Here is a 12,039-nt window from a genome sequence, read left to right as displayed (position 1 = left end):
ATTTTTTGCATTTTTTTTCACTATCACTGATACCCCTAACCCTCGATCGGTAAGCGATTCTCGAATTTGGCTGGGTGGATTTTGATTGCGGGTGGATTTTGAACGTGTCCCATTAAATCATGTTTAACTTATAGTTTAATCAAACAACCAAGCTACCTTCCAGTCAAGTGGGAGATCATGTCGTACAAGGTGTTGGAGTTGGTTATGGCGGTGCTGGAGGAAGTTTTGAAGTTTTCCTCGTCATACCTGCACGCGTATCTGCTCGTCAGGCTACAAAATTTTGTGAACGTTCAGTCAACAGTTTCAATTAAAATTTAAAGCACTTTGTAATTTATTAAAAAATATGGCGATCAACTGCTTAATCTTTAATGAAGATCAACGTTTTGAAATGTTAACTCAATGTTTCGATTGTAAGAAAAAATTATCATTTGAAAATAAACAGATGGTGTACGACTCGTAGACCAAGATGTCTTTTCGCACACCAGGTCCTTAAACCAAATTTGTCTGGTTCAATAAACTTATAATTAAACTGTATTAAATGTTGACAATAAAAATTTATTGAAACAACACCGACTTCCTGATGTTGTCGGGTATCTTGAAGTGGAAGGGCGTGTTCCACCCGAAGCTCTGGAACCAGCACTCGACGGTGCGGACCACGTCCGAGTGGTAGCCGTGGTCGTCGTGGTGCATCGGCGGGAACATCGAGTTGCAGTCCAGCTCGTTCTGGGACAGCGAGGAGTCCTCGGTCGGGTGGACGCGCACCTCCGAGCTGTCCTCGTCCGGGGGCAGGCCCGGGGTTTGCGAGGACACGTAAGAGTTCCTGATCTGTGGGAAGAGCGAAGTATAAAAAAATCTCCGCTGGTTTGGTAACATTGAAAGTTATCAAAAGTCTTTATACGCGCTTAGCAGGTATTTCTACTAAATCATGCAGAAAACTTTTAAATCCTCGTTTTAAGTTTTAACTGTTACATTTCGCAAACAGTGTTTAATACCACAAACATTTTATGAAATCAAAGCCGGAGTTCATTTGCAACAAAAAGGCTCGAGTTTAGTATTGCAACTTGAGACGAACCTTGTTAACAGATCGGTTTGAAATTGTTTTTGTTGTAGTTGAAGTCATAGCAGTTGATGATTCTGTACCTAAAATATATAAATAAGATTAACAATTTTGTTTTAGTACAGTTTTTATTACTTTAATAAGTATTTTAGTGATTAATTAATATAAAGATTTTTTTTATAAAAAATATATAATAGTTAATTAACCAGTTTACAGTTCATATAGTTGTAAAAAATCATATTTAATTAATTAAATAAAAAATTAAGTACTAGTTTAGTAAAGCTCATAGACTAATTTTAGAAACAAATTAATTTCTATGAATTGAAAACAAAATTTAACAAAAATTATCTTCTTCTTCTAACTTTATCAGTTATCAAATAATTTTTACTTGACTAAATAAAAAAAAAGGTTTTAATGCAAGAAAAAATAATTACTATAGATTTTATCAAGGGTATCAAGATATTCAATTTACCAAGGGTTAAACTTTTTCTTAGTGACTATGTTTACGTTTATTCTTACTTGGTAAAACTTGATACCCACTGTAATTTGATCAAGTAGTACAAGAAAAGTTTACTGACCAGTATCTGACTTCTGGTCGTCAGAGATAAATGTTTTGCTCTTCTTACTGTTTACTGCGGTCGAGCTAACTGCTGCCCTCTCAGCTGTCATTTCACATTTTAAACAAAAAGTCTTCAAAACAAAGAGAAGTAAACTTTTAAAAAACTGAATGAAAGTCTAAAACTACTGACTAACTACTGACTTACTTTTATTTCGTCACAAAAAACTGATAGTCAACTTTAGGGAGCTGTTTTACTAAACTAATCTACCCGTAATTTTTTTATCTTGTTTCTATTAACATCTAATGTAAAAAAAAGTTAAGCAAAATTATAAAACGGTTATCTGAATTATTAATGCAGTTTAGTACGACTGTACATCGGTGTTTGATTTTGAAAACTTTTTACAAAAAAATAACAAATTTGCACAACCAACCCTCTCTGTACCGGTACTCGAACTGACTTTCTCCTTCCCCGTCATACGTCATAGTGGTCGACATGTTGAAGCGCGACGTGGAGTTCGTTCCGCTCCACCGGCTGCGCGACTCTGATTGGCTGTTGTCTTCCAGCGGTATCAGCATCGCGTCGCAACCGGTAGCTGCACGGGAAGTTATTCAGGTGAGTTTAAATTTTTGTTGTGATAGAAAATAAAATTATTGGGTCGCAAAAACGATGGAAGATTATTTTTATTGTTTTACAACTTTTATAGAACCTAATTATAATAATAGCCGAAATAAGAATAGAAAAATAATTTTAGCATTCATAATCAAAAACTATTTTAAAACAAAGTAAATTTTTGGGGTCAGAAAAGTTATGGAATACGCTTTTATTGTTTTAAAACGAGTTAATAAAACAAGTTCTTTATCAAGATGTAAAAATGTATACTGTCGTATGTTTTCTAACTAATTAACATTTTTAAAGCTATCTTATAAAGCTCGTGCTCTCAAAGTAGTTTCTTTTATTTTTGTAATAATTTTAAACTACTCAACCCTAGTTTCAAACGAACTTTTAACAACTTGCGGGTGTTCGTTGTTGCTCGTCTGACCTATGAACGATTTAGCGGCGCAGACGATTCTGTAGTCGGTTTTGTGCTTGGCCATGAACGCGTATGTTGACAGTAAACTGTTGTCTGCAGTGGCCGTCACTTGCATTGTGTACCTGAACGCGATTTGAGTTTAAATTGTGGAGAAATAAATTTAGAAAAAATCATGAGCTAATACTTAATAAAAATCTGTAGCTCAATCATCAGAATAAAAAAACTCTGATTCGTAGAAAATCATTTTCTAAGAAACAAGACTTGATGTTTAAACTAAATGTTTGTTCATAGTTTAAATTTTAAACTTTAGTATTTAAAACTTTTTCTAGAAAACAATGACGGCGTAAGTAATTGTCTATTAAAAAACTAGAACGCTCAAAACACCCACTTGTTGTCATCTTCGTCAGTGAAGACGATGTTGATTGTTTTTGAAAAATGATTTAGAGATTTGAAACTCAACACAGCTGTCAAAGTGCTGTTCACAGACCCACCTAAAATAAAGCAGTCAAATATTTAATTATACAAATATTTGAACTATTAGTTTGTAAAAGTTCTTATAAAAACGCATCTTTCCTTAACTTTAAACTAAAATTCGGCTGAGAAAAATCGTAAATTTTGTTTTAGCTTTTTGCACCAACTACTAAAACTGGCCTTTGATATGCTTTTAAAACAAAAAAAAAAGTTAAAGCAGTTTTTAAAATTATAAAATAAATACTTCTGTCTTTGTTTTGTTGGTTAATGACAAGTCCATTAGGAAACTTGATATCAAAATGCTCGAGCACATCGTATTTTTCGTCATTCTTATTCTGTACCATTTCAACTCGGAGAGCAGTCGACCTAAAAGTACATGATTGCAAGTTATTTCAATTATTGGGGCAAACCTAAGGAAATCAAAGCATTGTAACTGAAGTTAAGCGTATAAATGTATGATAACTAACTTTGAAATTATCTAGTAATAGCTAATGCCTGAGCTTTAACAAAGTACCTAGACTTTGTTTTAGACTTTCGAGACTCTGTACAAAAATCAATTTTCAATGGACAGAGCCTTGGGTGAAATATATCAGCTTAAAAACGCAACAACGAAACAAACTTGCAGAAGCCGGTGGCGACGACGTTGAACTGTCCTTGCGCCTGTATTTGCAGTGGGACGGGGGTCAGGTTGAGAACGGGCGGCTGGAACTGGATGCTGGACTGCTTCATGAAGGCGTCCAGCTTTATTGTCCTGATTTTATGTTACTTTTAGTTTCAAGCCTGCAACTTTTTTAGTCAAGACAGTTAGGAACTTTTGAAAAGTTCCCAGGGATAACATTTTTATTGTTTTCAAACAAGCTTTTACAAATGAAGACAGATAACTGCTGACTTATATATTTCAACGCTTACTTACCGATATGGTACGTTTTGGAAAAACATAGACAGTTTTTCAAAAAAAAATTGCTGGGCTAAAAAAAAATTACGCGTTTATCCGACAACTAAAAATCACCAAAATTACAAGACCGCGCACAACCTCGATGAAAAAGTAATGACGTAACAAACTCTCTCATTTTTCTGAGTAGCAATTGATACCAGCAGTAACCTGTAAGGGCGGCAGTAGTCGTCGTGGTCGATGTACATCGGCACCTCGCAACCGTAGCTGCCGACTTTTCGCGGGCAAAACACTATGGTGACGCGGTAAGTTTCGCCGGCGGGTATCTCCCCCTGAATCTTGTTGGGGGGGTAGTCGGCGCCTCCCTGTTTCAGGAACCTGTCAATTTGGTAAAGTTTAAACACATTTGAGCATGCTTTGTTAGTAAAGGGTTATAATTAAAACAGTACTAACTAAAATTAATAAGCGAGTTAACTTATCTAAATAGCTTTGTTTTTATGAACTTTGTTACTTTGTAAAAAATTGTGGGTAGAAGACTAGCATGGCTGGCATCATTCACTTAAGTTAACTAAAGCAAAAAACATGGATAGTTATGTGGCATAAGTTAATAAACTAAACAACTTTTTTCAATTCAGTATTAACAAGCCAAACAAAGCTCTGCATAGCTTGTTAGCAGCTAACCGAAAACAAACTTTGTAAAATGTTTTTAAAGTCTTTGTAAACAGCAAACAAAAACAAACACGAAAGCGGTCTCCTTGCTCCTCATGCCATTCACCTTGCTCACCTTCAGCCGCCACTTGATCGTTTGTGACGTCATATTCTGCAAGTGGAGCAGTTTGCGGTCGCCGCCCGCGTTGTCGGGAACCGACATCTTCATGTAGGAGCACGGCAGAGTGAACTTGAACCTTGAAGGAAGTTTTTTTGTGGGTGGGAAAATTTAATGATGGTTGCTTTTTGAGACTTTCAAGTAAGTGTTTTGCATAACATTTATTATATAAAACAACATTTCTAATTTAAATAACATATTATAAGTTTTTCATCTGAATATAGAACGTTTATGTGATAAAATAAACAAACAGAAACATATTAAAAGCTAAACACTAAAAAAAAACGTCGGACTCCATAACAAACAACTAGAGAAAACACCAACTCGGTCTGCGACATTTTCAAGGGAACCCTCAACGCGGTGGCCTGGATCCTCCTGCAGGGGGTGATGACCTTGTCCCCTGGGACGGGGCCCCTCGAACCCGACGTGTGGCGCTGCTTCTTGTGGGAGGAAAACTGCGCCTGGGTGGCCTGCAGCTCGGAGGAGGTGGGAGTCAAGGGTTCGACGGAGGGAGACGGCGGTGGAGCTTCGCATTTGTTTAATCTGACGGGAAGCAGGAAGTCGTACGCCGCCACCTAGTGGATTGAAAGTATGTTCATTGTTATACTGCAAATTTGTTTATAGAACTAAACTATTATTCTACTAATTTGTGCTGCCTGTTGGAAAAAATGGTGCCACGATATACTTTTCTACAAAAAGTTAACATTGGCTGTTAGACGGAAGCATACGAAAGTTCTAATTATGAACATTGTTGTTAAACATGCTATGAAATGTTTAAACTATTTTATATAGACCTTACGTGGTATATAAGTATATATAGTTACTTCTAATTGTTAGAAGTTCCACTAGAACTCAGGAACTTTACATTAAACAATAATTATAAACAATAAACTGAAAAAATAAACTTTATACAAAACATACTTATTGTTTATAAGATACATTTTTACGTTTTTGGTTGAAATTTTTTTAAATTAAAGTTTTTAAAACTCTGCATAGAAATATCGCGAAAACAATGATTGTAAATGACACTAACGGCTCTTGGTGCGAACAGAAGGGAGCAGTTAATCGAGGCTCTGGGAGGAATTTCAAATTTGTGCTGCCTCGGTATGTCATCCGAACTCGTGCATATTTGCTCGTCTGTTTGTTTGTGTTGAAGTATTGTAAAGATAGCATGATGTATTAATAAAAGTAGATCGAAGCTTAATTTTTTAAGTTATTGATTGTGAAGCAAAAATTATGCAAGTTTAATTTGAGTTGCGATCAAAACAGCAACTCTTTTGTGACTTTACAAAACATAGAACACACTTTTAGACTCTTACTTTTGAACTAGTAAAAAAAAATTTACATGATTAAATTGGAAAAAAACGTTACAAACACATTTTGTTGTGTGAGATAGGTTTAGTTCAAGGTTGCCCTATCGTTTTACCTACCAGACAACATTTCAAAGAAAATTATTTAGGCGGGCCACAAAAATATCTCAACAAAAATCAGTTCAATAACATATTACAATTAAGAACAAAAAAAAACGTGAATAGAACTTGTTTATATTGTTATTATAGTGTAAAAGTTATTTAGTTATTTACATTCTAAACTAAAACCGTAAGTTGATAAAAAGACCTTCTACTATAATAGTAAACTTCGAAAATATAAATATAAACATCGATTATAAAGTTCTCACTGACCAACTAGTCTGTCCACGACACGGTGAAACGTGAAATCCTCGTACCTGGACATGTCCACTTCCACCAGGGCTTTCGTCATGGCCCTGTTGAACATTTTGAAGGGTATGAGGTGTCGCGACCCGCAGTACACCCCGTGGAAATTGAAGTTCTGCAATTGAAAATTGGTAGACACGACACTTTCAATATTGAAACATGTAACATTAGGAAAGGTTGCTTTAAGAAAACTGATTTGTTTAATGTTAAGGGTACAATTACTGCTATGTCTTAAAAAAAGTTTATAAAAGTATTTTACAACTTAAAACTTAAAACAAAGAACAATGCTGTGAACGACTTAAAATACTTGTTAACATATAAGCATAAACACTAAAGTTGATATCGTACTAACAGATATGTTTATATCAACTTTCGGTTCTTCGACGCAGCCATTGAGCCTCAACTCAAGCGGTTTGGCGCCTCTTATAAAGACTTCGGTGTATGCATCGTACTTGATCAAGTTTTGCGGCTGAAACTTTATCTGAAAAATTAATTAGGTTGTTTAAAATAAATTATACTAAATGTAACATCATGAGAGAAAAATATATAGAATGAATCACATACTTAAATGTGAAAACAATTAAAAGACTTATGTTTAGGTACCACAAAAATGGTACTTATTACGGTACTCATTGATTTTTTTTAAATAAATTAATACATAAAACATCTTCTTACAAAATATAACAGTAATGAAACCAAGTAATGTAACTTGTTTTCAAAAGTAAGTGTGATACAGTCTCATGTCTTTCATTTTTTTGACAATCTAAAAATTTCAAATTTACAAATTAGAGTACTTTGTAAAACAAATATATTTATATACCTGTTTATTTTTCACAATTTTTCAAGCAAAAATGACTAATTTAAAACATTGACAAAAACTTTAATTATTAACATCAAAAAACACAAACTTTCAGCTCGGTACTGCCCCCCACCGGTATTATCCCATGCACGGGTTCAATGGTCATGTTGGGGATGGGGTTGCTGTTGGCAACGTAGAACATGGCGTTGTAGGCGCCCACGTTGCTGAGGATGGCGGTCCGGTGGGCGACCAGCTTCATGGCAACGTTGCCGAAACCCAGGCGCTTGTCCAAAAACTGTGACGTGACGGTCAGCTACTTAGATAAGAAACAACGCAATTTTTGAACTAATTACGTCTTATAATGCCTAATTATGCTTGAATACGTCGACAACTTACGGAAAAACATTCTTACGTTTATTGCACTTTTAACAATTTGAATTTAAATACAAAAAATTGTTATTCCGAACTGCTTTGTTAATAAAAAATAATATTAAATCATGTAAGTAAATGAAAAGTTTTAAGCGTCAAGTAGTAACAACACCTTGTGGTTTTCACAAAAAACAACGAAAAACTTAAGGTAAGTAAACAAGCACAATAAAAAAATTTAAATCAAAAAATAGATAACATTGTTACTTTTACAGTAGGTGTGCCCAATCTGGCAACGCAGCTCAGTTTAAAAGTTTTTCCTCCGCTCACCTTCACTTGGAATTCACCCTCTAGTGGTGCAAAGTAACTTTGGTGAAAAACCACCTGTGTTTACAGTAACAAAGGATTTAACAACTATTCCAGGTAAACTTAAATACTTTATAACTTTCTTGTATTTTCACAATAAACAAACTTTTGCAGTTAAACTATTTTCAACTCTACTTTAATTTAAAGTAACGTAAAAAATAATCGACAAAGTAATTGCAAGCGTCTTATACCAAGTTATTTTTTATTAGCTAAAAGCATCTTTTCGAGGTGCGAAAGTTTGCTAATAAAAATATAATTTTTACCACTCGAGGCCCATTCAGTTTTTTATTTTAATCTGTAAACTTAATTCGGAAATTTCACTTTCAATGCTAGCTGTAATACGTATAAGTTTCACCCAAACAAAAACCTGTGTTAAGTCGATTAACCACAGCTTAAACTAAAACAAAAAGTCGTCAAACCTCACACTTGAGGCTCTTGAACGCGGCAACGGTGCCGGACGCTGGCCTGATTGAAAACGCGGTGCCTCGTTCGCCCAGTATGGGGGACCACTGGAAATCTGCCGGGTGGTTTCTGTCGTTGTGCAGTGTCACTGTCGACCTAAAAAGTTTGCTAACACTCAAATAAAATATTACTTACATGTTTGTAAGCATGCTTTAATCCTGAGAATAAAAAATAATGCATTGAGAATACCAATTACTAACTTTTTTTCTAATTCAAACACAAGTTTGAGTGGTTGCTTACTGTGGGGAAAAAAAAAATTTTTTGTAGAAACAAAAATTTTCTACCTATATGATGAAAATGTTTATATCCTTTAACTAGCTTTCAATTCACAGTGAAATGATTTCTTCCACACTACTGTGCTTACCGCAAAAACCTCTGGTACAAACATCAACTTACTTGTACGCGCAGTACACGGACGCCCCGTTCTCGGGATGCAGCTCGAGGAAGTGCGTGGACAGTCGGAGCTGAATGGGGACCACGGTGGCTTTCACCAGCAAGTAGCTGGTGTGGCTGGAGTTTATCGTGTACCTGTGCGAATTCAGCGCATAAGCAAATCGGTCAGTTTTGAAAGAATGTTTGTAAAAACACCAACTTGAGCGATCTGTCGAACTGTCCTTCCTGGTTCGACTCGAACACTAGAGGCAGCAGAGCGCGGGATTTCGGGGGAATCACCTGGGAAAGTGGGGATGTCCGGCGCAGCTCTTTGAACTTTATATTTATCTGAAAAATTTCGCTTGCTTTAAAAATTATGTTAGTTGTCAACTACTGACAAAATCACAAAACTAATAAACTATTTGGCTTGTTTTCGTGATTAAACGATATATATTATAAATAAATAAGTTAGTTCCGACTTATCTTAATTGAAAAACTTTAACTAATCTTATTTTGACACGTGTTTAGAAACTAGACTTTCTTGTCCCATTCAAATTCTATAAAATGCTACTACTAATAGAAAAAAGGTAGCTCAGCTATACTGTACTATGATAAACCCATAATTCAAAACACGCAACTCACTTGAAAGTAAATGTACTGATCAAGGTTATTCAGTATTTCAACTTCTTTTTTGCTGGTGGACCTCGCGCAAACGTTTCCGAAATCCAACAGCGGTGGACCAATGACCACATTAAACAACTCCTGTTTGATTTTTTTTAATAGTTAATGAAGTGAAACTTTAAACACTTCTTGATTCACAATGTTTATTAAACAGCATTTCACTCAAGTAATGAATGACATTAACAAGATCCTCAGATCCTACAATAAATTTAAAAAAAACATTTATGGAGACGTCAACGCTCTAAAAACTCTACAATCAAAATGCAGCCACACGGCAGTGAGCTTATAAGAAAACTAATAGAACAAATAAAAAAAATTAACAGAACACCTAAACTCCCAACCCAAAACAAACATCGACGGATCAAACCTTGGGAGTGAGAACTCTCTTGCAGTCTTTCACCTCCTGGCTGGTGGTGGGTTGCGCGTTGAGGCCTTCCTGCGCCGGCTCGCACCTGACGGCGTCCTCCTGAAACTTCAGCTCCCTCGTGTTCATCAGCCTCCGCTCCCCCCTGATCGCAGCCACTTGCTTCTTGTCGGCTTCTGAAAGAAAAATAGTTAGATTCGGTAAAAGGGTGCATCAAGTTGTGTTTGATACCGTTTCGTGCTCAAGGGGAAATCCCAGGAAGAGCGATGGTTAAATTACTGATGAAGTTTCAATACAGTAAAGATAAGGAGAAAATAAAGAGCAGGTAATAAATTACTGATGTAATGTTGAACAAAGTTCAGAACATTGCTACATAACCAGCCACAGAGAGTGGTGGGCCATTCTAGCTACAGCCTGCTGCAGTAAACATGCTATTTGAAAATAGACATTTATATTGTTTGATTGTTTTGTGTAAATTTTTTACATAAGAAAGTTTTCTTCTCATAAGTATCTTTATACTTTTAGTTTTAAGCAGTCAATTTTCATTTTAACTTAAAGGTTCCAAAGTAAAACTCTTTTAGATTTAAATTGCATTTAAAGGCTTAAATAACATTCAAAATAATTTATAAAATATAAAGTTTTTTTATATTTTACATGGTTTTATATATTTAATAGTGTTTGCAATGGTTTGTTAGTGTATGTCCATTCATTGGCATGACTAGTTTTATATAGAGTAGCCCTAAGTATCATTTAATATCAGCATTTAGTATGATTTAAGTACAAATTAAATTATGGTTTTTAGCGTGGTAGTACACTACACCATGATCCTACAACATCGTTTTGTTAAAAAAACTAGTAGGTAACAACTTTTTGTTGTCATAACTCTTACTAAAAAGTCTAGGCACGTAGAAGAGCGAAAGGAGCATTAAAATAACCAACAACAAAAATAAACCAAACTTCTTCAGCCTAATTTTAGACAGTCAAATTTTCTAACCAAACTGCTTTTCAATTTCTTCGTGACGCAGCTTGAGCGGTTTCAGTCCTTTGCCAGGCTGAATTCCTATGTCGGTGCTGTTGCTCCATTTAAAGTGATTTCTAAAACAACAAAAAACAAAAATTTAACGTTCCTAACTTTTCACTACTTAAAACAAAACTAAAAGAAAAAAGTACTTAAACTAAAGTTTGCATGCAACTGAAATGTAAACAACATCAAAAGACACAACTTGTACCAACAGCGTGTCTTTCTTCCTTATCCTGTTCTCGTAGGAGGTCCTGACGAACTTGAGGTACTTGTTGTCTTCCCGCACTTTCTGCATCTCCTCCTCCTTGGTCATGGCGAAGTCGGGATCCACGTACTTGTGCCTCGGCATTCCCAGCCTCTCCGTCTCGTAGTCCTCGTCTCTGTGCGACGGTCGGATGCTCTGAGGCCTGCGTGAGTTGCTAGAGTGAAGGGAAACGAAACAAGTTTGCAACATCAAAACTATCATTATGAATTAGGAGAATGCAACTCTAATTGGATTTTTCAATTTTAAAAGTTCATATAGGTTTCCAGATTCTAGAGTTTTTATGAGCTATGAATTTTGATTTTTAAATTCAGAAACTACATAGATCGCATCTTATTAGTTCAAATGCAGTATTGTAATAAAGTGTTAAGGAGATTGTAACTCATACTTTAACCACTTTATTTGAAATTTTCATTCAGGTCAACAGTTTTCAGAGTTTAGGGCTTACGTGAATATTTGCGTTAGTTTAAATAGTTTAAATTTATAAACATTTTTTTTGTAATTTTATTTAACTAAACTTGTTTGTCTTACTGCTATTTAAGTAAAACTAATTAGAGGAAGGAGCTAAATTTGTAATATTATTGATCACCACTATAATAAAGTATTGAGAAAAAAGTAACTCAAACTAAAATGTTTTATTTTAAATTCTCTTTTAGCTTTACAGTCTTCACAGATTACATGAGCTTAAGTACAGGCTATCTGCCTGCCAAAAACTAAATAGATTGCTTCTTATCAGTTAAAATTTAAGTAGAACAAATTTTATTAAATTTGTTTGTGTTCAAGCAGCCTTAGTAT

The 12,039-nt window shown here is 35.1% G+C and overlaps 1 protein-coding gene across 1 annotated transcript in view; it reads right to left on the bottom strand.

Moving 5' to 3' along the window:
• Positions 1-12,039, bottom strand: part of LOC145833249 (cilia- and flagella-associated protein 47-like) — a 43,548-nt gene that overhangs the window by 20,031 nt on the left and 11,478 nt on the right. The window contains exons 11-33 of the mRNA XM_082940442.1: positions 11,195-11,389; positions 10,956-11,056; positions 9,965-10,137; positions 9,559-9,678; positions 9,137-9,264; positions 8,941-9,072; positions 8,502-8,640; positions 7,984-8,100; positions 7,460-7,645; positions 6,904-7,032; positions 6,519-6,666; positions 5,870-5,973; positions 5,142-5,411; positions 4,751-4,908; positions 4,221-4,388; positions 3,738-3,869; positions 3,363-3,484; positions 3,036-3,138; positions 2,618-2,769; positions 2,048-2,209; positions 1,073-1,140; positions 575-825; positions 157-270 (exon numbers count right to left, since the gene is read on the bottom strand). Of these exons, the coding sequence (XP_082796568.1) occupies positions 157-270; positions 575-825; positions 1,073-1,140; positions 2,048-2,209; positions 2,618-2,769; positions 3,036-3,138; positions 3,363-3,484; positions 3,738-3,869; positions 4,221-4,388; positions 4,751-4,908; positions 5,142-5,411; positions 5,870-5,973; positions 6,519-6,666; positions 6,904-7,032; positions 7,460-7,645; positions 7,984-8,100; positions 8,502-8,640; positions 8,941-9,072; positions 9,137-9,264; positions 9,559-9,678; positions 9,965-10,137; positions 10,956-11,056; positions 11,195-11,389 (3,372 nt within the window). The remainder of the gene's footprint in view (positions 1-156; positions 271-574; positions 826-1,072; positions 1,141-2,047; positions 2,210-2,617; positions 2,770-3,035; positions 3,139-3,362; positions 3,485-3,737; positions 3,870-4,220; positions 4,389-4,750; positions 4,909-5,141; positions 5,412-5,869; positions 5,974-6,518; positions 6,667-6,903; positions 7,033-7,459; positions 7,646-7,983; positions 8,101-8,501; positions 8,641-8,940; positions 9,073-9,136; positions 9,265-9,558; positions 9,679-9,964; positions 10,138-10,955; positions 11,057-11,194; positions 11,390-12,039) is intronic.

This window comes from Thalia democratica, chromosome 4 (genome assembly GCF_965202585.1).
Source record: "Thalia democratica chromosome 4, ktThaDemo2.hap1.1, whole genome shotgun sequence".
Lineage (NCBI taxonomy): Eukaryota > Metazoa > Chordata > Thaliacea > Salpida > Salpidae > Thalia > Thalia democratica.
Note: the sequence above shows the minus strand (reverse complement) of the source record. Positions and strands in the feature narration are given on the sequence as shown.